Source organism: Pezoporus occidentalis, unplaced genomic scaffold (assembly GCF_034315485.1).
Source record: "Pezoporus occidentalis ecotype Australia unplaced genomic scaffold, CSIRO_AGI_Poc_V1 ctg341, whole genome shotgun sequence".
NCBI classification, from domain to species: Eukaryota; Metazoa; Chordata; class Aves; order Psittaciformes; family Psittacidae; genus Pezoporus; species Pezoporus occidentalis.
Genome location: NW_026915387.1, coordinates 19,171 through 44,445, shown reverse-complemented (window position 1 = coordinate 44,445; position 25,275 = coordinate 19,171). Strand labels below are relative to the sequence as shown.

The following is a 25,275-nucleotide window of genomic DNA, read 5'->3' as shown; positions in this document are numbered from 1 at the left end:
AATTAATAATAATAATAATAATACAATCAAACCCGAACGTTTTGGGGCGCCCTCTGGGCACGGACCCCACTCGACTTCACCTCCACCTCTTCCCCCCCAGACCTTGGGGTGCTCCGAGCCCGGGCAGCCCCCACCCAGAGCCCCCAGGATGGGGCCGTGCTGGGAGATCGTCCCCCCTCACATCCACCCCACTCCCCCAGATTCCCAACTGGTGTGAACTGGTGCTGCCTGGGGGGGCAAAGCCGGGGGAGCCCCGGGTGCCCTGAGCAGCCCCATCCCACCCGACCCCAGCGCTGCCCCCCAACACAACACCCCCCCACAACCCCTGACACCCCACGTCCCAGTTTCAGCATCTCCTTCTGTATCCAAGGGGTTCTGCCAAAATCGGGGGGGATAAGACCCTAAAGGTCTAAAACCCAAATTTCGCGGCCCACCAGCCAGGGGTGAAGGGCGGAAAGGGGACCAGAGGAAGAAGATACGGGAGAAGGAAAAGCTACGGGATCCCTGGTTGGGGGATGGCCCAGGCAGACACAGGGACCTGGGCAGGGACAGCTATGGGGTCCTGGGGGGGGGGGGACACGGACAGGCAGCATGCACAGGGCTTCCCTGGAGATACGGGATCCCGGGGGGGGGGGGGTGGCAGCATGCATAGGGAAGGGGCGGGGGGGTGCAGCGGGGGTCCCGCAGCTCCGCGGTCCCCAATGGGAGTGACGGCGCTGGGGGCATGGGGCGGGGGGGGGGGGGGGGGGAAGCTCCGGGCAGCGCGGCCGTGCCAGGCCGGAGGAATGCGGCCGCCCCGGCTCTCCCGGGACCGCGGCCGCCCCGGAGCTTCCCGCCCGGGGCCGCGGCGGCGGTGGGTGTGGGAAAGCTGCAGGTGTGCGCTTGGGCAACCGCCCGCCGCGCCACGCGCCCGCCCCGGCCCTCCCTGTGGGGCGCAAGGAGGGGAGTCACCCCCTAACCCCAAACAGAGCGGCCCCATAGCGTGAAGGACACCCCCCCCTCCCCGAACCCTGCGTGTCCCACAGGGGTGCCGGAACCAGCGTGGTTGGCAAAAGGAGAAGGGTGGAATGAGGAAAGGGGGGGGTGCTGAACCGGGAATGGTAACACTCATGGAAAGGGATATGGGGAGCGCGCCGGGGGGGGGACACGACTGTGGCTGCTCTCCCCAAGCAAAGGCTCCCGGGTTTCTCCTCTCTCCCTTTCTCCTTCCTCCCCTTTGGGCTGGACGTGCCCAGGCAGCGCCTGCTCCTTCGGCTCCCATTGATGTTGCTCCCAAACAGCCCCACCGCCTGCCAGCAGCCTCCCGAAAGGAGAAAAAGAGATGATTTGGGAAACCGGAGGAGGACGGGGGGGGGGGAACCGGGGCGGGAGAGCGGGAGCGGGACAAGTGAAACTGCCGCGGGGCAGCTCCGGCTCCAGCGCTCCCCAACCGGCACCGCCGTGCATTGTGTGTATGTGTGTGTCCCCCCCGCTTGGAGCACAAGGTGCCAGCCCTGCGCCCTCCCATCGCACCCTAAAACCCTTCGGAGACCAGCCCCAAAGGGACACTTCCCCCCCCCCCCCCAACCCGGGGCCCTCCCCACCTCCATCCGTGTCCCCCCCGGGGCTCAATGGCTCAGTTTGTGGGGGCTGCGTTCCCCCCCTCGGGCTCCCGCTTGCCTCCCTTGCCGGCCGACGGGTCCCCAGCGCCCTTGACCTCGGGTTCGGCCCCGTCTTTGCCCCCATCGTGCGTCTTCATGTGCTTGCCCAGGTGATCGCTGCGCATGAAGACCCGGCCGCAGACGGGGCAGGCGAATTTCTTGGCTCCGGTGTGGGTCTGGAGGTGCCGCTGAAGCTCGTCGGAGCGGGTGAAGCGTTTGCCGCAGAAGAGCCAGTTGCAGACGAAGGGTCGGTCCCCGCTGTGCCACCGTAAGTGCGCTTTGAGGTGGGACGTCTTGGCGTACGCCTTCCCGCAGCCGGGAATGTGGCAGTTGTGTAGGTGCTTCCGTTTCACGCCCTCGGGGCACGGACCCCCCCTTTCCGCCTCCTGGCAGTTGGGGCAGCGGCACGCAGCCTGCCCCCCGCCCCGCGGCACCGCACGACGGGCACCCTTGGGTCTCCCGCCGCCTTCCACCTCCGGCCCGCGGGGCTCGGGGGGACCCTCCAACGCCTTCGCTCCCTCCGCTCCCAAGAGATGCTGGGCTGGGGGGGGTAACAGATGGGCAGGGGGAGCGCAGAGCTGGTGCTCCCCACCACCGTATCCGCCTAGGGCCGGTGGCAACCCGGGGTGCCCCGGCACCTGTAGCCCCCCGCCTTGCCCGGGGGGCAGCTCCATCCAGCTTGCTCCGGCGTGGAGGTCCCACCAGTTGACGCCTCCTTCTTCACCGGGGGCACCGGGATGGGGGGGCCGAAACCAGGGCTCGTAGGGATGCGCCATGTCCGGAGGAGCGGCCGGTAGCAGCTTGGTGTAGGCACCGGGGGCCGCGGGGCCGTCGCTGGGCAGCTCTAACCGCGGGGGTCCATGCGGCTCGTAGGTACCGGGGTTGGCGAAGGCGACGTCGTCCGGACCCACCAGCGGCAGCTCCGGGGGGGGCGGTGGGTTCAGCGGACTGGCGAATTCGGCGGCCCCCGCCGCGGCGGTGCCGGTGCCGTGGGGCTGGAAGGGCTGCAGCGGCTGCAGGTCCAGGTGGCTCGGCGAGGCGCGGGGCGCGTCCGAGGGCTGAGTCCCCAGGGAGCCGCAGACCGCTGTGAGCATTGCCGAGCGGCGCGGGGCGGAGGCGCAGACAGACCTGCGGGGCCAAGGAGGGGTGGGTGGGGAGAGAAGAGCTGTGTGAGAAGGGGGGGCACGCACACACCTCCTACACTACACCCCCCCTTCCCTCTACCCCTGCGCACACCGGTATCAGTTCCTCTCCTGCACTGCCGTGCACCCCATCACCAGCGATCTCGGGGACACCCCTGAGCCATCGAGGGGGGCTCTGTGCTCTATAGCCCCGTGTGACACCAGGATAGTGACACCAGGTAAGGGGGGGTACCCCTTAGCACCCACCCCTATGTGCCTATGGATCCTGTGGCAGCCCCGGTGCTGCTGGGTCATGTTTGTGGCCCAAAGGGGTCAGTGCCTAAGTCCAAAATCTAAGAAACCCACCACCATCTCCCTTGTCACCCCCCCAGCCATGTCACCCCAACACAACTGGGGTCCCTATGGCGACGTGAGTGGTGTCCACAAGCCATGGGGGAACACAACAGCATCCCGGAGGCCACTCTGGCTCTCCCATGTCTCAGCCACACTGCGAAACCCTCTCCCCCATCCCTGCTCCTGCCCCAAGCCCCTGGCCCGGCTGCGAGCCCCCCAGGCTGCTGAAGGGGGAGCAAAACGCACCCCGCACCCCGGGGGCTGGTTGGCAGCAGGATGGGGGAGCGGAGCCGGCTGCGGGGCGGCAGCGGAGCCCCGGGGCTGAGCCACCGGCAGCGCTTTGAAGCCGGGCCCCGGACCCCCGGGGGCCACCCCTTGGTGCAGCCGCGGACCCCCCGGCACCCGCTGGCTGCCCCGTACGGCGCCGTGACTCACCGGAGCTGTGCAAACCCCACTGGGGACGGGCCCCACCCCGGTGTCGAAATCCACCTGCCGCCACCGGCTCCCGCCCCCCGACTTCCCACCGGCGCCGGGGGGGGGGGCAGCGGGGACCCCCCTCAACCCGCAACCCCTCCCCTCCCAGTCCCCATCACCTCTAGCCCATCATCCCCCCTGGCTCCCGGCCAGCCGAGTGGGACAGGGGCAGAGCCTCAAGGAGACCCCCCAAGGGGTGCTGAAAGCTTTGGGGTGGGGGATTCCCTGGGCAAAGGGACCAGACCCCCACTGCCCCCCAATCCCCAGTGTTATAAGCCCAGAGCAGGGAGGGGGTCTCCAGTGCTGAAGACACCCCCCACCCCAATTGCATGGGGACACTGTTTTCCCCGGCCAGATAGCACCAGAGGGGACAGGGGGACCCCAAAGGGAGCTGGGGGGGGGAGGCAAAATCCCCCCAGTAGGATCCCCCCATCTGTGCTACCAACACTTGTGGGTGTTCAGCCTCCAGGCAGGGTGGTCGCGGGTGGGATGAGCCCTCCAGGCCTGGCAGCCCGAGCAGGTTTAGGGGTGCTGCTCCCCAAGAGGGGCTCAGCTCTGCCCACTCTAATCCTGGGGGGAGTTTGACATCAGCTGTGGCTCCTGAGAATCATCCCTGTCTCCTGGGGACGCTAGAGGGGTGGGAGAGGGCTGGCACCAAGGGGCTCCATCCCTCTCACCCAGCAGTGGTCCCCAGTGGGGTCCTGAGCTCCCTCAGCCCCCTGCTCCCTATGGGGGCAAGACTGGAGTCACAAGCATAAAACCCCATGGTGACGGCATGTCCTGGGGCTTTGGGGTGGCAGCTGGCATTGCACAGGGTACCCCAGATCTGGGGACAAAGGAAACATGGCAGGGATGTCCCCCAGCTCTGACAAGAGGAGAAGGGACCCCCCCCCCTTGAGGTCCGGGCAGGTCCCACTGGACCCAGAGCCAACCCAGCCACACCACAGCGAGCTCCGGGCACCCCACTTCCAAACGCCCCTGCCCCAGCACCGAGCCCCCCAAACAGGTCTCACTGTAACTACACCATTCCCCGCTCTGCAGCCAGGAGAGGGGACCAGCACTGGAATGAGATGGGGGGGGGGGGAAGAGCCGGAGGAGCGGCTGCCCCAGCCACGCGTGGAGGCTCCCGGGGCTTTTTTCCATCCGGGAATGACAACAAAAAGTCCCCAAGGAGCTCCCGGCGTCCCCCTCCCTGGCGGGGCCCGGCGACGCTTTGGCCATTTCACCGCAGGGAAACTGAGGCACCGGCGAGTGATGCGTCCCGTGAGTCACGGCCCGGGCCGGGCCAAAGCCTCTCTGCCCGTCTCCCGCCCCACCGGTGCCTCGCCCCGCGGCGGGGCTGGGCGAGAGGCGCTGCCCGCAGTCCCGGCCCCGATCGGAGGAGCCCCGACGGGTGGCTCCGCAACGGCGGCGGGGCCGGGGCCGCGGGGTCGCGGTGATGCTGCGGGGCTTGCGGTGATGCTGCGGGCTTGGGGCAGGGAGGCGGACGCCGTGGGTTGGGGTAAGCGGGGGGGATGCCGCCGGCTCGCCGCGTTCACCCCGCCGCCCACCGCACAGCACCGCTCCCCGGTACCGAAGCGAAACTCCCCGAGGCTTTGTTATGGGGTGTGGGGGGGGACGGGGGACGGGGAACGGGACAGGGGACAACCCCCATCGCAACCTCGCACCGGCGCTGGGTCCCTGCCCTAGGGGAAAGGGCTCCGCGCTGTTGAGTTAATGGAGGACGGGACCGAGGGGCGGCGGGGGCAGCGCAGGGGCCGGCAGCCCCGGGGCTCGGTGGCCACTGGACGCGGCTGGGCGGCAAGCAAAGACTTGCCGGGGCTGGGCTGGGCTGGGGCGCGGAGCCACCGGCAGCACGTTCCCAGCCGCCGGCCGGTCGGGGCGGCCGCGGTAACCCTGACCAGGGCCGGGGGTCCCCACTGGGGAAGGGGAGGGATCCCCCTTTCTCCTTCACCGCCCGCCGTCCCCCGCTCCCTCCGTCCCTCCCTGCAGCCGCGGCGGGGCCGGGCAGCACCGGGGTGGGGAAGGGGGGGGGTACGTACGGGTCTAACGACGGCGGCGGCGGCGGCGGTGGGGAGGTCCCGGCGGGTCCGTCCTCATCGGCGTGGCGCGGGCGCTCGTTCCCGAGGGGACCCCGAGGGACCCGCGCGGCTCCCCAGGGACCGGGCACCCACTGGGCCGGGCGAGCAGGAATGGCCGGGTCCCAGCCCGGCGCCCGGCTCTTCCCTCCTCCCCACCGCCCAGCTCCACCCTCCCGGCCCAGGTGATTTTAACCCTTGGAGGCAGAGCCCCAGCCCCGATGCTTGACAGGAGCCAGGTCCCGGTCCCAGGATCCGGCTCATGAAAGCGGAGGGAGGGGACGGGAAGTTCGCAGCAGACACCGCAAACGAGGGGGGTAATTAAAGAAGAAAGACACAACCGCCTCCCTCCCGCGCCAGTGGCCGCCTTCCTCCTGCCAACCCCCCCGACGGGGACCCCCGGGCATCCCCCCGCCTGTCCCCCACCTCCCCGGGTGGTGCCTGCCGGCTTCCCTCCCCCCCCCCGGGGATGCGCCCCACACCATTTGGGGAGCTCGGAGCCCCCTTTGTGGCTCAGCCCTGTACCATGGGGTTAAATGGGATGGGGACAGGCACAAGGGGACAAGTTTTGGGGTCAGAGCTGGGCTGGTGGCAGGATGCTGATGGTGGATTCGGGGATATCCTGGCTGAGCTCGTCCTCACTGGGGGTGTCCAACCCTCCCGGCTCCCATGTCCCTACCACCAATGCTGCCGGCACAGGGGGGTGCCAGGAGGGAGAAGCCCCAGGAGATGCCACCCAGCAATGCCACCAACACTTAACCACTGGGGCATCGTGTCCCCATTCCCATGGCCACAATGCCCAGGCCCCCATTGGGACCCTCGTGGGCCTGGCAGAAGCCAGCCCCACTCCAAAGCCCATGGGAGAAGGTGCTGATTTCCTGGCTGGAGCTGGGATCTGGGCCGATGCCGCATCTCCCGGCGCTTGCCAAGCGCCCGGCCGGGTGGAGGGCGCGGAACTCCTTCGCCTTGGGGAAAAGCTCTCCTGGTTTTCATCATCCCAGGGATGGCTCCACCGTCGCCACCGAAACGCGGCTGCATGTGGGGTGAGCGTGGCCCCATGGCTTGGATGGGAACCCTGGGATGTAGGACCCCGAGGTGGGGACCTTGGGACAGGCGGCTTGGCTGTGCGTAGATGGTGGCGAACACCAGCTCTGGTGCTCTGCAGGGCACAGGGGGGGATGCAGGAGGACCGCAACCCCAGGGTCTCGCTGCCTCTCCTCCCCTGTACCTGCCTGAGAGGTGCCGGGGACCATCCCCGTGGCCTTGGGGCAGGGGATGCTCCGTCCTGGGGGTACCCCGGCGCTGGCTCTGGGGCCGGGGTGGTGGCCATGGGCTCTCCGGCTGCCTCGCAGGCACCGCGCTGCAGCCCCAGCAGCTCTCCGGGACAGGGAGCAGGTTTTGCATGGAGAGGATCCCGATCCCAGTTCCCATCCTGGCTGTGTGGCCACAGGGAGCAGGGACCCCATGGTGGGGACGCTGGCCTGGGTGGCCCTCGGTGCCCAGCTCCTGCCAGGAAGGATGTGCTGGGAAGCATCCCTGTGCTCCGGGCTCTCCTCCCAGTGCTCCAGGGACTGCTGGTTCAGGAGGTCCCTGCCTGGGGGTCCCCGGTACCGGTTGCCGTGGCTCCTCTCCCACCAATTCCCATTGTGGCCTCTTCCCCCCCTCACCACCGTGGAGGGGCTGCGGCATGGGAGGACATGGGACACCATGCGCCTCCTCCAGGGACAAGAGACGAGGAGTTGGGAAGTCCATGACCCGCTTGTGCTGCCGGTTCCAAGCCCCAAAGCTCCCCCGGGGATGCTCCAGACCCGTCCTCAAAGACCGCTCCTGGGCTGGGGGAGGAAGGAGGTACCGGGAAGTGGTCGGGAACAGTGGGGCGGGGGGGCTGAGAGCCTGCGGCTGGATGGGACCATGGGGACAATGGGGACAGGGGGGCTCCTGGGACCACCCATGGGAGGCGATAGCGCCGATGCTGGAGTACTGGGGGGGGGGGGGGCACCTCCGAGTGTCTGAAACCCCAAGCAGTGCCTTGAAATTACAGGTAATTACAGAGCCCATTTGCATCCATTGCAATGACAGGCAAATGCTTCCAGTCCCTCACAGGTGCCACCCCCCCTGCTCGGGGGGGGGGGGGGGGGGTGTTGTGGGGGGGGAGGGCCCTGGGTCCTACTGGGAGCCTGAGTGGGGACCAGAGGGGTCTGTGCTCCCCAAAACAACCACCGGGACCGCGGTGCCCCGAAAGGCACAGCCTTGGGGACACACACACACAAGGCCTTGGATGCACCCTGATGGGTGATGGGGGGGGAGAGAAAGGCTGCTATAGGGCAGGGGCTGTGCTGGGAGGGGGGGGGGGGGGCATAGCCCTATGGTGCAAGGGTGCTGGGGACATCCCTGTTCCCAGGGGAAAATAGGGGTGGGTGGGATGAGGGACAAAGGGATGGAGGGACAGATGGACAGAGGGATGGACAGAGGAGGAGAGGCACCTCCTGCCCCCCCCCCCAGGGCCAGGGGGATGGAGGGAGGGAGGAGGGAGGGATGCCCCCCCCCCCAAGGGAGGATGTTGTGGGGCAGAGGGATGGCCAAGGAACCCCCCCGCAGCCCCGGGGCAGAGGCTTCAAAGGGCTCCTGGCTCTGGGGACCTGTCGCAATTTCCTTCTGCTGCCATAAAACAAATTGGTGTTGGGGGGGGGAGCGTGTGCGTGTGCATGCGTGTGCATGCGTGTGCATGTGTGTGCATGTGCTGCATCCCTCCGTGTGCACCTGCTGCCTGCATGCACCCCCACACGTGTGGGTGCTGAGGATGGTGCCCTGCGGGGGTTCCTGGGGGGGGTCTGCAGCGGGTGCCGTGGGGCTGCGCTGTCTGGGTCGCCCTGACCTTGGGGGGAGCCCCAGGAGCAGCCGCAGGGCTTCAGACAGGGAGGATTTGGGGTGCCCCCCCCCGGGGCTCCGCACCCAGACAGCTCCGGGGGGGGTGACGCTGGGCTGGTGCTGTGGGTGCAGCCGGGGGTGATGGCTGGTGCTGGGGGGGGGGGCACCCCAAGTCTGCTGGGGCTGGCACAGTGGGGATGGGTGCTCATGGGGGGGGGGGTGTCACAGCCTCGGTTGAGCAAACCTGGGGACCGGCACCAGTCTGGGGTCCCTCAGCCCGAACTGGGACCCAGTGGGGTCCTCCAGCACCTCCAGGACAGGGTCCCAAATCCCCACGGCTGCTCCTGGAGCGCAGCCCCGCTGCTCCCACAAGGGAGCCACTAAAGCCAATGGAGGGGCCACAGCCCCATGGCATTCATGACCCGGGGACCGGTCTCCAGTCTGGGGTCCCTCAGACCCATCGCGGGGTCCCAAACCCCCCTGAAGGGCACAGCCCCATCGCTCCCACATGGGAGCCATTAAAGCCAATGGAGGGGACACAGTCCCATCCCCATTCCCCCCCCAGGCTGGTGCCATCACAGGGACAGGGGCACCGGTACCGCTGCGTCCCCGGGGACAGGCTGATGGCAGAGATATCTACCGGGATTATCGCGACGGGCTTCCCTGCTCGCGGTGCGTGCCCCGAGGCAGCGTTTCTCACCGGGAGCTGGAATTACTGTCGGGACTCGACCTCTGCGACGTGGCGATGGAGCTGGCGGCTCGGCAGGGTTAAACTGGGAGGTTTTAATTAGCCCCGGGTTAATCTCCCTGTTCTATCTGCGCCCAACCGGCCCCGGCTGTCAGTCACCGTGTGGGGAAACCTCCCCGGCACTGCGCATCGTGTGCCGGGATGGGCTGTGCCGGGAATGGGGATGGGGACATGGGGACGTACCGGGGGTGGGACACACGGATGCATCAGGGATGGGACGCTGGGCTACTACACTGGGGATGGGGCATGTGGCTGCACTGGGAATGGGGACATGGGGATGCACCTGGAAGGGGGAAATGGGGTGCACTGGGAATGGGATACGGGGCTGCACTGGGGCATGGACATGTGGCTACATTAGGGATGGGGACATGCGGATGCACTGGGAACAGGGACATGGGGATGGATGCACCAGGGACAGGGACATGTGGGTGCCACAGGGGACAGGGCCACACAGGTCCTCCCACAGCCACCTTCCCCCGATGCAGGGCTGTACCAGGACCCCCCTGGGGTCCCCATCCTGCTGTCCCCATGCCCGGTGTCGCTCAGACCCTCCACAAAACATCTTTAACTGCACAGAATCCATTGCAGCAGCTCCGGAGCTCGGCCGGGAGTGGGCCCGGGACGTGCCGTAATTGCTGTAATTGAGCGTGGGTTTGGGAGCGGGAGCGCAGCACCGGCTACCGGGTCCCTCCTCCAGGTCCTCCCGGTCCTCCAGGTCCTCCCGGTGTCCCCATGTTCCCATGTCCTTGAGTCCCTGTGTCTCCACGTCCCCCTATCTCCATCCCAAACCTGTGCGCCTGTCCCCTGCCTCACTGTATGGATCTGTGTTCTCTGTGTCCCCATCCCAGCCTCGCTCTGCGGTCCCCTGTGCCCCTGTCTCCCATCTCGCTGCCCAAACCCTCGTCCCTCTGTCCCCATATCCTCATGTCGCTGTGTCCCCATCCCAGCCTGTCTGTGCCAGCTTGAGTCCCCTGTCCCCTGCCTCACTGCACAAACCCTTGTCCCTGTGTCCCTTTATCCTCATATTCCCATGTCCCCATCCCAGCCCCGCTGTGCAATCCCCTGTGTCCCTGTCCCCCATCTGGCTGCACAGACCCTTGTCCCTGTGTCCCTATATCCTCCTATTCCCGTGTCCCTATATCCTCATATTCCTGTGTCCCTATATCCTCATATTCCCGTGTCCCTATATCCTCATATTCCCATGTCCCCATCTCATCCTTTCTGTGCCAATTGAGTCCCCGTCCCCCATCTCACTGTACAGACCCATGTCCCCCTATCCCCATGTCCCCATCCCAGCCCTGCTGTGCAATCTCCTCTCTCCCTGTCCCCTCTCTCACTGTACGGACCCTTGTTGTTGTATCCCCATGTCTCCGTTTCAGCCTTTCTGTGCCAGCTTAAGTCCCCGTCCCCCATCTCACTGTACAGACCCATGTTCCCATCCCAGCCCTGCTGTACAATCCCCTTTGTCCCTGTCCCCCATCTCACTGCATGGACCCTTGTCCCTGTATCCCCATATCCCCATCCTAGCCCTGCTGTGCAACCCCCTCTCTCCCTGTCCCCTATCTCACTGTATGGACCCTTGTTGTTGTATCCCCATATCCCCATCCCAGCCCTGCTGTGCAATCCCCTGTCCCCCATCTCACTGCCCAGACCCTTGTCCCTGTATCCCCATATCCCCATCCCAGCCCTGCTGTGCAACCCCCTGCCTCCCTGTCCCCCATCTCACTGCCCAGACCCTTGTCCCTGTATCCCCATGTCCCCATATCCCCATGTCCCCATCCCCGTCCCCCGCAGCAGCCATGGCCCTTTCCCAGGATGGTGGCAGCGATCGTGCCCGCGCTCGCGTCCGCGCCGGGCTCGGAGCCCAGAGCCGGCGTCAGCGCCCGCCTGGGGAAACTGAGGCAGGGAGGGACAGGCTGGGACTTGTCCCGGCAGCCGGGGCGGGAGCGCCGGGAGCGGAGCCGAGCCCGCGCCGGCACCGGGCCAGGCTGCTCCGTGTCCCCCGGGCTCCGCTGCCTCCCGTCACCCGCCCGCGGTCATTGCATGGGGCCAGCGCCTCCACATCCAGCTCCGGGGTCCCCTCACGGTGATGCCGGATAGGGGCATTCCCCCCCCCCCCCGGGTGTCCCCTATCGGGGTTGGAAATGGGCTGCGGATCCAGCAGCACCGCGATGTGCCCGTCTCCCACGTCAGGAGCGCCGGTGGCCGCGGTGCTTCCGCTGCGTTGATTGATGAGCGTGGCCACAGCCTGGTCCTGGGGGTGTCCATGGGGTGCCCATTGGGTGGCCCCCACCCTGGCGACCCTCAATGGGCTCCCCCCCCCCCACCGCAGCCCTCCCCTTCCAGCTGCCTTCATCCCACGGTGGGAGCGGGATGAGGGCTCACAGCGAGCACCCCGAGGGGCACCACCGGGACCCCCGTGTGGGGCCGGGGGGGTGTCGGAAAGGGGGCCGGGGGCTGAGGCGGGGGTCGGAGGCGCCGGTGCCAGGCGGTGAGTAAGCAGGAGCATGAGGAGGGGAGGTAATTAAAAGGAAGGCACTCGCCACAGCAAGTTCCCACAAATGGAGGCCCCCGGGCCATAGACACTGCACAACAAAGCACCGAGCAATTATTTGGCTCCAGTGGGAGGTGCTGGTCCCTGTGGGGGCTGGAGCCCAGCTGGGCAACCCGCCCCCCGGGGCCCTGGGAAGGCCTGGCACCGCGGTGAGGGGCGCTGGGAGGTGATGGGGGAACCCCCTTCCCCTAGCAGGGCATGGGGTGGCTTTGGAACCCCTGTGAGGCTCCGGATGAGGGATGGGGGGCGGTGTCACAGCTGCTGGGTACCCTGATCCCTGCGAGGGGACTCTGCGCCCTGACCCCCTCCAAGCACCCAAATCCCTCTGAAGGGACGGGGGACCCCGACCGCCTTCATCACCCTGAGCCCTGCGAGGGGATTGGGCACCCTGCGCACCCCAACCCCATTGAAGGGACCGGGGACCCCAAGTGCTGCGAGGTGACAGAGCACCCCAATGCCCTCCAAGCACCCCAGCTCCTGCGAGGGGACTGAGGACCATGACCCCCCCCCCTCCCGAGGACCTGAACCCCTGTGAGCACCCCGATCCCTGCAGGGAGATGGGATCCTTCAGGCTGGGTGCCACCAATCTTGGGGTGCCCCGTCCTCCTCCCCCACTGTTGGGGGGGGGACGACCCCCGGCCCCACAGGCGCTGGAGCCCCCGGTGGCAATGGCTGGGGGGGGGGGACGGGACACGGAGGGGGCCGGGGGGGTCCCAGGAGCGGTCGGGGGTTGGGGGGGGCTTTAGAACCCATGCGAGGATCCCCGGGACACCCCCGCGGGGACCCCGCTGTCGTCATCAGCCTTCAACGTTCCAGACCCGCCCCGCCAGGCGCTCTCGGCCAATCAGAAGCGGAATTCTGCCGTCTCTGGTCTTCCATTGTGTGTTCTGCCTGTCAATCAGGCGGGTATCGACCAATCGAGAGGCGGCTGTCGGGTGGCTCCGCCCACGAGGACATCCGCCTCCGCCCCCTCTGAGGCTTGTCAATCAATCAGCGGGCGGTGACAGGCTGGCCTCGCTCCTATTGGACAGCTGTGCTGTCAATCAAACCTCTGCCCTCCCATTGGGCCCCCTCTTCCGTCTGTCATTTCAAAGGACCCTTGCCCATTGGCGGAGCTGTCACTCCATCACGGGTCCTATTGCTCGGCGGAGCTGCCCATCAAGCTCCAAACGGCAACGGATTGGCCGGCGATGAAACGTCTCGGTGTCTGTTGGCCAGCGCGCCGCCGAACGGAACGCGGATTGGTCAAGAGGCCGCCGGAGGGCGGGTCCTCAAGGGCGGTGCCCGGGCGGCCCCGGAGGAGGAAGATGGCGCCGTGAGCGGTCGGAGCCGCCGCCGCCGCTCGGGCCGGTCTGTGCGGGCCCGCGGCGGGGTCGTGGGGGGGGGGCGGCGGCGGCGGCGCGGAGAGGGGAGGGAGGGGGTGCGGCGGCAGCGGCGGCACCGGGCCCGGAACGGGAGCGCGGCCTCCCCGGCCCGCCCTCTGCGAGCAACGGGCGGGCGGCGCTTCCGGGGCCGGGGCCCGGTCGGGGGCGGGCCCGCAGCGCTCAGCCCGCCTCCCCGGGGACCGCCGGGCGGGGGGGGGGGGCTCCGTTTGCGGTGGGGTCCCCCCGGGGTGCGGGGTTGTTGGGGTCTGTGCGGGACCCTGCGGGTGATGGAGGTGGGGGGGGGCAGCCCTGTCCCGCTCTGCCCCGCTCTGCCCCTCGGGCCGGGCGTTATCGCAGCCGCTGCTTGGCTTCCTCCTCCTTGATCGCAGCCGGGAATCCTCCGCCCCCCCCTCGCCCCTCCACCGGCACCGGGCACGGGGCAGGCAGCGGGGCCGGGCCAGAGCAGGGTTAAAGCGGCAGCGAAAGGGACCCGGGCCGCTTCACCCTCAGGGTTTGGCTCCGTTTCCTGCTGTTACCATGTAAATAGGCAGGTGCCGGCGCTCATCCGTGCCCGGCTTTGAATACTTCGTATGGGCTTGGTAAGCAAACGGGGCTGCCGCCGTTTTCTTACCCCTCTTCGTGAGCCCAAGGGAGGTTTCCCTCTCGTGGATCTTTGGGGGCTCTGAGTCGCCATCATGCTCAAGGGGTGAATTAGAACCATAGTAACGTGGATGAGTGCTGAAAGTTAGGAGTGTGTGCACCCCTGCACCCCCCCCAAACCAGCTCCATCAGGCAGATGGGGAGCAAAGCGTCCCCCCCAAATGGAATCCCCGTGTGTATTTCCTCTTGGAAGGATGCTGGGAGAAGGTAACAAGGAAATTGTGGTGATAAGGCTTGAAAACAGGGGCTAAAATACACAGCATCTCTCCCGTCCCACCTGCAAAGGGTGTTTTGGAGCTATATAGAAGCCCCTGTGCTCAGTCTGTGTGTCTTGGGCTGGGAGCGAGCCTTGGTTGTGCTCACTGAAGAACATGATAAAGGCAACAGCTCTGGAGCCAGGAATCGCTCAGGGTTTGGTGGCTTTGCCCTTTTACAGGGGTGAAGGCAGGCAAGGGGTGAGGAGAGAGTTGTGGTGTGTGTGGGGATGGTTTCCATACAAAACCACGCTTGTGATGAGCTGAGGAGGAGGAGGATGGCTGGAAAAAAGTGCATTTTATGCATTAGTGCCCTTAAAGTGTCTAAGGGAGAAGTTTTCTGCTTGAGGCTTGCCTGGGAGTTAGGGCAAGGCAAACTGGACCTGGAATACATGGGCATGAATAAGTGTGTAACAGGGAGCAAGCGATGCTGCAGCGTCTGTGCTGGGGCTGGAGGAGAGCTCCTACCCCTCAGGAGGGTCTGTACCCAGGGCTGATCCCAAAGCATTCCTTGCAGGTGGCACTGGTCCCATTCCCAGGTCTGGCCTGGCCGAAGCTGTGCTTTGGTTTCACTGCGCCGGGAGCAGGATTGTACCCTCGGGATGTGAAACTGTCACTGCTGGACTTGGGACCTGGAGTGGGGCGAGTGAGAAACGGGTGGAGGGATTGCACCGTGACCGCGGGCACAGGGCTCTGCTCCCCCGCTCATTATCCCTTGTTGTTGGTTGGGGTTAATGGGTTCCCTCCTGGAATGTGCGTGTGTCTCCGGCCAGCTCAGCAGTGCTCTTTATTGGTAGTCAGGGCTGTTAATCCTCAGCGGTGCCCTAATTCTGCTCTGAAAGGGAGGGTGCAGCCATTGAGCTCTCTGGGGAGGAACCAGCCTTTTATCAGCAGCCAGCTCGCTGGCTGGGCGCAAGCGTCCGATTGCTTCCAGCGCCGGGAGGTTGCCGCAGCTCCCAGGGAATGGGATGCCCTTCGCTAAGGAATGGGGTTGGAATTCCCATGCGGTGCCGTCAGGGACTCTGAGCTGACCCTTCCCAAGGGATTTATGTGCTTGGTTCATGGCAGGGCTGTGACAGAGCCTCGGGAGCAGTGAGGGGGGAGCTGCCTGCCGTGGGCAAGCGGGCTCCTTGGTGACTTGGCTCGGGGCTCCCTTCCTCAGTGCTTTCTGTTTAGTGAAAGACTTCGTGTTCCCAGGGAGGAGATGGCTGGCTCGGGATGGATGAGGAGCTGAGGGCTTGCTTCCATGCCAGTGTTGCCTGCATCCCAATTACCAACAGGGCTTTTCCTCCCAGCCTTAAGCTGGATTAAGACCTGACAGCTGGCCCTTGTGTGGGGCAGAACAGCTCCAGCGCTGTCCCTCCTCGCTGATGCCTTCAAAGTGAAGGAACCCCTTCTTTTCCCAAAGCAGATGTGCCTTATGTCTGGGGTTCCTGCATCCATGTGCTGGCAGCGGATGCTGCTTCAAGCAAGGTCAGCTTTGCCCTTCCTGAGGTTGGGTGCTCGACGTTGCCCCGTGCTGGTGCCTCCGTTGTGAGCGATGCTGCTGGAGCGGGGAGTTTGCTCCCTTTAAACAAACCCCACACCTTGTTTTCCCCACCCATGGATCTCCTGCAGCTCCCTGGGCAGCAGTGGAGGCTGTGCCAGAGCCAGGCCTGGGATGTGGGTCTTGCCTGCTCCCTGTAAGCCACGGGAAGCCTCTCGCTGTGCTTACCGAGCAGTTGTTTTTCTGGCTGGGTATGAGCCATTCCTGGTGCCAGTGCTTCCCGCTGCTCCTGCATCCAAGCATCCCACAGCACTGGCTTCCCATTGCCATGGGGATGCATGGGGCTGCGCTTTGGGGTAAACCTGAAGTAGCCACGTTCCTCAGAGAGCCATAATTCCCTCTGTGAAGTCAGGCCGTTGTCAGCAGCCGTCATCAAGAGCGTTCCAGCTCAGACAGGTTCCCTCTGGCACTTTATCGAGGCAAATACTGTCAAGGTGTGGAGCCACACAAGCGGCTGTGGGATGGGGGAGATGTCAAGGATGAAATGTCTTCCTAGTCTAGAACAAAAGCTTTAGCAAAGGGTGAGGGTTTACGAGTCTCTTTCCCTGGCTTTGCTGGCTTGAACCCTTCAAAAGAAGCTCCTGTAGCTGCCCCAGTGACAAGAAGAGCCTCGGCCTCGGTGTTATCACCCTGCAGCGTTGGGGGCAGCAGAAGGAATGGGTGTTGGAGATTCCAAACTCTCAAGGAAAGGACAAAGGATCACCCCCATCCTCACATTCCCCTTCTAGTCCCTTAAGTGCCTTTGAATTCCATAGAGACTCGGCGTGGTGATGGGCTCTGTCAGCCCAGGGGATCCAGTGATGGGCTCTGTCAGTGCCGGTCAGGTGAAGGCTGCAGCTCACTGTAACTGCCACTTCCCTTTGCTGGCAAACAGAGGTCCCATGGAATGGAGGGAGAAGGTGATGAGATGATGGGATTTCTCTGGCCCCTTTATAACCCCCCCTGTTGAAGGCTTATGAGTGTGGTTGGAGGATGAAGGGAGAGCCCCTCGGGTATTGGGGCCTTGTGATTCAGCTCTTGCTGCTGGTCTCACTCCTCCGTCCCTGTGCTTCCTCCTTGCAGATCCAGAGGCAGCATGGCTGCGACTGCTGCCGTCAGCCCCAGTGAATACCTGCAGCCGGCCGCCTCCAGCGCCCAGGTGAGTGCAGGGCCGTGTCCTGGGGTGCAGGACAGCAAACACCACGTCCTTCAGCCCCTCCTGCCTCCGCTGCAGCCGGCGTTGCAGCATCAGGAGGAGGGCAGGTTGCAGGGCAGGCTGGGAGCTGCCCTCTGGGCTTGTTCCCAGCTCTTCTGGGGTGTTGTTTCCGTGTGTTTTCCTCATGGATCATGTTAGCACAAGGGGGTTTTGGAATTAAAGCTGCCTGGGACACTCCAGGTTACGTGATACCAGCGTCATTGCAGGGTACTTGGAGCTTTGTGGAGGCTGTAAGAACGCAGGCACACGAGTAAAAGGTGGTCCCCAGCCTGATGGCTGAAAGCAGCGTGAGGGGATTCATTTAGACACACACGTAGGGGGTAATTAAGCAGTTCCCTTAACAAGGGGTGTCTCATTGGCATGGACTGGCTCGCTTTTGACAGCGTGTTTCCTCTCCTTCGCTGGCCGCATCTCCAGCTGTGTGGCACAAGCCCCTGTCTCTAACGTGCCCATCTCCTCCTTTGCTCCCCAGGACTCCCAACCTTCTCCTCTCGCCCTCCTCGCAGCGACATGTAGCAAAATCGGCCCCCCCGCAGCAGAAGCCGTCGTGACTCCTCCTGCCCCTCCTCAGCCAACGCCACGCAAGCTCGTCCCCATCAAACCCGCTCCGCTCCCGCTGGGCTCCAGTAAGAACAGCTTTGGGATCCTGTCGTCGAAAGGGAACGTCTTCCAGATCCAGGGCTCTCAGGTCAGCACCTCCTACCCTGGGGGGCAGCTGGTTTTTGCCATCCAGAACCCAACTGTCATCAACAAGGGGACCCGCTCGTCCACCACCAACATCCAGTACCAGGCGGTGCCCCAGATCCAGGCCACGGGGGGTCAGACCATCCAGGTGCAGCCCAACCAGATCCAGATTATTCCGGGCACGAATCAAGCCATCCTCACCTCTTCGTCTTCCTCTCACAAGCCCGTGCCCATCAAACCAGCTCCGGTGCAGAAGGCTGGAGCTTCCCCAGCTCAGGGCACGAGCAGCGTGGTCAAGTTAAGCGGTGGCGGCAGCAACGTGACTCTCACCCTGCCCGTGAACAACCTGGTGAACGCTGCCGAGCCGGGCGCCCAGGCTCAGCTCGTGGCAGAGAGCACCTCAAAACCCATCAAAAAGCCTCGGAAGAAAGCCATGTCCCCCACCCAGCCCACCACCACGGTGGCCGTGGCCGAGCAGGTGGAGACCGTGTTGATAGAGACCACGGCGGAGAACATCATCCAAGCGGGCAACAACCTGCTGATCGTGCAGAGCCCCGGCTCCGGCCAGCCGGCCGTGGTGCAGCAGGTCCAAGTGGTGCAGCCCAAGCAGGAGCAGCAAGTGGTGCAGATCCCTCAGCAGGCCCTGCGTGTGGTGCAGGCTGCCTCGGCCACGCTCCCCACCGTCCCCCAAAAACCCTCCCAGAACTTCCAGATCCAGACGACGGAGCCTGCTCCTACCCAGGTACCACCTCCTGAGTCCTCCTCCTCTTCCTCCTCCTCCTCCTCCTCCAGGTCCTCTGCACTGGTTCTCCTCTGAGCCCTCACCCGGGTGTTTTAGAAAGGTTTTTGGGAGGACCAGATTCCCAACTTGGCATCCACTTCAGGGATTGCTTGTGTGGAGGGTTGGGAGCACAGTGGTTCTCTCAGCAGGGCTTTATGAAGTCTCCCTTGCTGGCCATCTGCTTTTACCATAGAACCATAGAATGGGTTGGAAAGGACCTTAAGATCATCCAGTTCCAGCCCTCTGCCGTAGGCAGGGGTGCCTCACACTAGACCGTGTCACCAAAATCCCTGTCCAACCTGGCCTTGAACACTGCCAGGGATGGAGCATTCACCACCTCTCTGGGCAGCCTATGTCAGCGCCTCAGCACCCTCACAGGGAAGAACTTCTTCCTTGTATCCAACCTGAACTTCCCCTCTTTCAGTTTGAGCCCATCACCCCTTGTCCTATCACTGCAGTCCCTGATGAAGAGTCCCCCTGCAGCATCCTTTTAGCCCCCTTCACACACTGGAAGGACCTGTAGGAGCACAGTGTCCTTGGGAGCTCTGCTGTGCCACCAGCTGGGGTTGGGATGAGGCAGTCTGCTCAGCAGCTCTTGGGAGATGGGGGCTCACAGTCGGACTGTGTTGCCTTTGGCTGCAAGAGGGGAGCAGCCACAGAAGGCTGGGACCTTTCTTCAGGAGGCCCATAAAGGGTCTTTAAATGCTCCTTGGCTCATGGCATTCCTGGGGTTATGTGGGGACGGTGGAATGGGGTTCTCCCTGGTGTCAGTGCCTGTTCTCATCCCTCTTTTCTCCCCCCGCCTCGCCCTCAGGTCTACTTCAAAACCCCATTGGGTGAGCTGCAGACAGTGCTGCTCCAGGAAGCCCCGGCCATCACCGTGGCTCCGTCTGGGACCTCTTGCAGCAGCCCCGTGTCCCGCAGCTCCGGCACGGGGGTTTCCAGCGGCGGCAGCAGCAGCAGCAGCAGCAGCAGCAGCAACAGCAGCAGCAGGAAAGCCGCCGTGCGCAAGGAGCGCACCCTGCCCAAGATCGCTCCGGCCGGAGGCATCATCAGCCTGAGCGCGGCGCAGCTGGCGGCCGCGGCACAGGCCATGCAGACCATCAACATCAACGGCGTGCAAGTGCAGGGCGTGCCTGTCACCATCACCAACACCGGAGGTGGGCAGTGCCATGTGGGGCAGCAGGAGGTGGAACACGAAGCCCCCCATGCTAGCGGCACCGCTTTGCTTTGCAGCTGGCTGATTGTAGATTTATAAACAGATCCCTTTGTGCCCTGAGGTTTTGAGTGTTGCTGGTTGTTAAATGTCATCGACTTCTCCAGGAAGGCCCCGAGTGTTTTCGTAGGGTGCCTCTTTGGGGGCTCTGCTGGGTGTTTCCAAGCCTGTCCTGGTTGAGCTGTGTCAGGGAGGGCGGGTTGGAGAGGCTGGCGCCTGCAGGGTCAGGGCTTTGTGGTTGTGCCGAGCTGCAGGACATGTCTGAGGGCAGGGCTGAGCCCAGACCAGCTCTGGTTGCTCCTGAGCTCAGAACAGGGGGAGGCTCAGCCCCTTAGGGTGAGATGGGTGTTTTTATTCTTACATAGAACCGTGGAATGGTTTGTGTTGGAAGGGAGCTTAAAGCTCATCCAGTTCCAACCCCTGCCACAGGCAGGGACCCCTTCCACTGGAGCAGCTTGCTCCAAGCCCCTGTGTCCAACCTGGCCTTGAGCACTGCCAGGGATGGAGCAGCCACAGCTTCTCTGGGCACCCTGTGCCAGTGTTTCTCCCCGAGAGCTGGGACCAGCCAGGCATTGGGCCATGGTGCACCAGGGTTTTCCCACCAGCAGCCCCTTCCAAAGATCACCCCATCACCATCGATGGCTGCTGGTTTGGGCTTCCAGGAGAGCTGCTTTCACACACACAGGCTCTGTAAGCGAGGGATCACCATTGCAAGAGAGTGAACCCAGCCCCTCACCTCTGTGGGTCAAGTGCTTTAAGCCAAAACCAGCCAGATGTGGCCCTGGCTGGCAGCTGGCGCAGTCTATGAGCCGCAGACAGCCGCCAGCAGAGGCACGTCCCAGCAGCAGCTCTGTCCTCCTGTCCTGCCCCACAAGCCTTCCCCAGCCCGGTGGCGTGGGTGCCACAGGGAGCCGAGGGGAGGGAGCTGTGTCTGAGGGAGTTTTATCTGCTCTCTGATCCAGACAGACCTGCTGCCTCGTGCTGGTTTCTCCCTCAGCAGCAGCCCTGCCTGGGGTTTGCAGTTGGAAGCTGTTCTTTCTTGGCTTAACCAAATGCTGTCAGCATAAAGCAGTGCCCAGTGTGGTTTCCTCCTCCTCCGCAGCCACCGTCCTCGCCGGGGCTGCTTTAAGGGGGTGTTTAATTGCTGCTTTGCATGTGAACATGGGGCCAGACAGGAGCGATGCCACAGGCAGATGTTGCTGCTGTGCCGCAGGGCAGGGACTGTGTTGCAGCCCTGGCTGGGGTAGGGACAAGTAGGACCTGCTGGGTGCTGCCCATGTACGCAATGGGTTGAGCCTGGTCTCAGCCCGAACACGGCAGCACTTCCAAAGGGCTGCCCAGCCCCTCGTTTTCCCAATGGATACCGCGGCCCCTTTGCTCTGCCTGCGCCCACCTTCCCTCCCTGCTCTCACCCCTCCTTGGCTCCGCTCTCACATCCCGCTCCTCCTCATCCTTCCCACTGCTCCGGGAGCAGTGATCCCGCTTGCTGATGCTGACACCCCCCCCTCCCTCCCCTCCCCTTCTTCTTCTTTCCAGCCCCTGTCACGGCTGCCGGGTGCTGTGCACGGCCCAGGCTGCCGCCTCCGTGACGCCTGAGCGTGGAGCGGCCCCTGGGGCTCCGGGGTAAGTCCCGTTTTTTTTGGTCAATATATTGCACGTTTTTTCAAAGTTTCTTTTTTTGTTTCCTCTTTGGTCCTTGCCCCACCCCGAAGGGTCAAAAAACAACCAAAAACTTTGAAAAACCGCACAGTATATTCAGAAAAAAAGGGACTTACCCCCCCCCACCCTGTCCCCTACCGCAAAACCTCCACCTTTAGGGGGGGCTCAGCACGTGGAGGGGCAGTGCTGCATGCATGGTTGGGGGCTTTGAGACCTGGGGTGTCCTGTCCCACATGCAATGGGGGGGGTCTTGCCTCCATCCAGCCACCTCTGGAGGGTTTCTGCTATCCCCAGTTGAGCAGGGGTTGGATGTGTGGGTGAGAGCTGAGGGGCAGAGCCTGACTTCCCCCCCCTCCCCTTTTCCTCCCCAGGCCAGCAGCAGCTCACTGTGCAGAACGTGTCCGGCAACAACCTGACCATCAGCGGCCTGAGCCCGACCCAGATCCAGCTCCAGATGGAGCAAGCGCTGTCCGGAGAGGCTCAGCCCGGGGAGAAGAGGCGGCGGATGGCGTGTACCTGCCCCAACTGCAAGGATGGGGACAAGAAGTGAGTGTGGAGCGGGACATGGGCAGCCCTGCAGGACCAGCATCCGTACCTGAGGCTGAGGAGGTTGAGGGAGGGGATTCTCCCCCTCTGCTGTGCTCTGGGGACTCCCCCCTGCACTCCTGATCCAGCTCTGGGGCAGCAGCACAAGAGGGACGTGGAGGGGATGGATGAGGGCAGAGGAGGGCATGGGGATGCTGTAAGGGCTGGAGCAGCTCTGCTCTGGAGCCAGGCTGAGAGAGCTGGGCTGGGTGAGCCTGGAGAAGAGATGGCTCCGGAAGGGGAGACCTTAGAGCAGCTCCAGGGCCTAAAGGGGCTGCAGGAAACCTGGAGAGGGGCTTGGGACAAGGGATGTAGGGACAGGCCAAGGGGAATGGCTTTAACCTGCCAGAGGGGAGACTGAGATGAGCTCTTAGGCGAGGAGCAGAGCTGGAGCCCCCCAGCCTGTGAGGACAGAGCGGGGTTGCTGGGGATGGTGCTGGGGACACCCATGGCTGCAGCGCACAGCATCCGTGGGGCACGCAGCCCCATGGGATGGGTACACAGGGACACGTGGGGATCAAGACCCACCTCTGTGGCCACGTTGCTCTTCAGCAGCCCCACCAGCCTCTTGAGGAACTGGATGTTGCTGTTACTGATGCCTGCGGGGTCACAGAGGGCGCTCAGCCATGGGCAGGACCAGCACATCCCCATCCCACTCCGTCCGTGGTCCCCTCATCTGTCCCAGTGCCACCTACAGACTGGGTCCCCATGGCTGGATGCTGGAGAGGGGCTCATCATCAGGGGCTGTAGCAATAAGACAAGGGGTGACGGGTTCAAACTGAAACAGGGCAAGTTCAGGTTGGATACAAGGCAGAAGCTCTCTTCCCTGTGAGGGTGCTGAGGCGCTGGCACAGGGTGCCCAGAGAAGCTGTGGCTGCCCCATCCCTGGCAGTGTTCAAGGCCCAGGGGCTTGGAGCAAGCTGCTCTATGGAAGGGGTCCCTGCCCGTGGCATGTGGTTGGAACTGGATGAGCTTTAATCTCCCTTCCAACCCAACCCATTCCACGGTGTTCCTACCCCTGGCTTCCCTCCGCAGGCCGGGCGATGCAGGGAAGAAGAAGCACATCTGCCACATCCCCGAGTGCGGCAGGACCTTCCGCAAGACCTCGCTGCTGCGAGCCCACGTGCGCCTGCACACGGGCGAGCGCCCCTTCGTCTGCAACTGGGTGTTCTGCGGGAAGCGCTTCACACGCAGCGACGAGCTGCAGCGCCACGCGCGCACGCACACAGGTCTGTGCCCCATTGCCCCCAGCCCAGCCCTTGGGATGCGCTCGGATAAGGATTGGGATGGATCCGGGCCACCACGAGGTTGTCCTGGAGGGGGGTCTCAGCTGTCTCTGATGGGGGGGTGTGACACGGGAAGGGGCTGCAATGGGGACCGGTTGGATGGGTGTTGCTGCCCCCCTGTCCTGGCGGTGGCTGTAGGGCTAGAAGCAGGTTGGTGGCTGTCACCTCCTGACCCACATCTGCTCTTCCCCACAGGTGACAAGCGCTTCGAGTGCGCGCAGTGCCAGAAGCGCTTCATGCGGAGCGACCACCTCACGAAGCACTATAAAACCCACCTGGTCACCAAGAACTTGTAGGGCCAGGGGCTGCCCCACGGCCGAGCGGACAGAGCCCAGCCAGGGGGTCCCCAGCCAGCAGTGCCACGGAGAGGAGCCCTCGGGGACATCCTCCTGCCCTTGGCCGATGGCACCACGCAGCAGCCGCTTCCAAAGGGGGCGAGGGGCCGAACCTCCCTGCGGATCCCGGGATCCAGCAGCATTCCGGAGCCGGGTACGGAGGGGACTGCGCACGCCGGTGCGGGCGGGCTGGGAGAGGCTCCATAGCACATTCCTACTTTATATTTAAAGTCTATAAATAGCTATAAATATCTATATAACCCCTTTGGAAGGTCCCTTTTTTTCTATGGAGATCGTTGCCTTACGCTCCCCGCTCCCGATGACGAGCACTGTGTTTTGTGAGCACTCTTTGGAATCTATTTAATTTCTGCTGCCCGTTTTGTCCCCTTTTTCTCCTAACATTGCCTTGTTTTCCCACACTGAAGGCTTGTTTTTCCTTTCCCTCCAATGATTTCGCTCTCCCCACTTCCCCTTTCCCAAGCGACGTGGCATTTCCTCACCGATTTCGGGACGCGAGTCCCTTTCCCTCCCCTGCTGCCCTCCACCCTGTGTATAGTGTACATTGTACCATAGATTCTATTGCTTTTGTGTTTACTACGTGTTTCGAAAAGAAAAAAAACCAATATGGCTTGTTATTTTGGAGCTTTTAAATTAAACCAAATCCGCTTTATTTTGGAGTTGTAACCGCCCAGGGTTGTTTCCTGCAGGAGGCGACAGAGCTCTTACACTCCATGAGCTGGAGCTGTGGAGCCAGCCGGGAGCTTGCCTTGCTAAATAAACGTAGTCACCAGAGTGCAGCGTCTGCCACCATGGTCCTTGCTCTCCTGAGCTGGCACCGTGTGGGACCAGGGCAGCAAAGAGCTTCCTCGGCCAGAAACCAAGTGGGTTTATTAACAGGAATCCCAAACGTCGCTGGAAATTAACTGATTTACAGGAAAACAGGCCTGGATGTGCGGAGCAGCTCTGCCCCCAGGGCTGCTGGATCAGCATGTGGCACTGAGGGACACCAGCACTGGCATCGCAACCAGCCCTTATCCCTGCCAGCACCCATTCCGTGCTGCTGGAGCGAGCAGGACACGTGGCCATGAGCTCCACCACCATGGGGCTGCCCCAGTTGGTGTCTGCAGGGTGAATCCTCCGGCTGCAAGCACAAGGACACGATCCCGACATCCCGGCACATCCCTCCTGGTCCTCTCTCTCCCTGTCTGCGGCACCAGAGAGAGCTCTGGGCTCATCCCCTCCACGTGGAACCTCAGCTGGGTCTCAGCTCACTCCATCTTCTCCACCAGCTCCTTCCCGGTGCGCCGGGATGTGCCGCACTTGCTGTTGATGACGGCGTTGAAGCTGCAGCCACACATGCTGGTGACGTCCTCTGCAGGGGCCAGACCCCGTTTGTGGGGGGCACCGTGGCCATGGGACCCCCTCACCCCATCCCACCCTCCTGCACCCCCCTACCTTTGATGGCACTGACCACAGGCACAGGCAGGCGGAGGGGATGCTCCGTGGTGGTGGTGGTGTGGGCAATGCACTGCCCCCTGGCTGAGGACCGGGCCAGCGTCTCCCATGTGAAGAAGGACCTGAGCAGGCACCTGGGGCCCTGCAAGAGGTTGTGCAGCTGCAGGTGGGTGATGCAGACCCCCAAGTTGGGCACCAGCTCCACTCTGGGCCTCCCGTTCTCCTGGGGTGAAAGGGGAGAGCTCACGTCTGGGTCCTGGATGGAGACCCTGGGGTACTCTGACACACTCCAGACCTTGGGGCCAATTCTGTGTCCCCTCCACTCCAACCACAGCTCCGTGCCCGGTGACACCCCAGGAGCCCCATCCAGCCCTTCCATCCACCTCGGCAGGAGATGCCCAGCGCAGGGGCTGCCGGG

At 64.0% G+C, this 25,275-nt stretch overlaps 2 protein-coding genes across 5 annotated transcripts; one reads left to right on the top strand and one right to left on the bottom strand.

Moving 5' to 3' along the window:
• Positions 1-1,082: 1,082 nt before the first annotated feature.
• Positions 1,083-6,088, bottom strand: SP6 (Sp6 transcription factor). Its single transcript, XM_062629741.1, has 2 exons — positions 5,641-6,088; positions 1,083-2,768 (listed from the first exon to the last, which is right to left on the bottom strand). Exon 2 carries the CDS (start codon positions 2,732-2,734, stop codon positions 1,616-1,618), a length of 1,119 nt encoding a protein of 372 aa, XP_062485725.1. The 5' UTR covers positions 2,735-2,768; positions 5,641-6,088; the 3' UTR covers positions 1,083-1,615.
• Positions 1,887-24,072, top strand: SP2 (Sp2 transcription factor). Of its 4 annotated transcripts, none has more exons than XM_062629739.1 (7): positions 1,887-1,908; positions 16,724-16,799; positions 17,329-18,282; positions 19,136-19,481; positions 21,568-21,742; positions 22,817-23,010; positions 23,263-24,072. In XM_062629739.1, exons 2-7 carry the CDS (start codon positions 16,737-16,739, stop codon positions 23,361-23,363), a joined length of 1,833 nt encoding a protein of 610 aa, XP_062485723.1. In that variant the 5' UTR covers positions 1,887-1,908; positions 16,724-16,736; the 3' UTR covers positions 23,364-24,072. The 4 variants fall into 4 exon arrangements, with proteins under 4 accessions (XP_062485723.1, XP_062485724.1, XP_062485721.1 ...); XM_062629740.1 differs by lacking the exon at positions 1,887-1,908 and adding an exon at positions 13,057-13,187; XM_062629737.1 differs by lacking the exon at positions 1,887-1,908 and adding an exon at positions 13,127-13,184.
• The last annotated feature ends 1,203 nt before the right edge of the window (positions 24,073-25,275 follow it).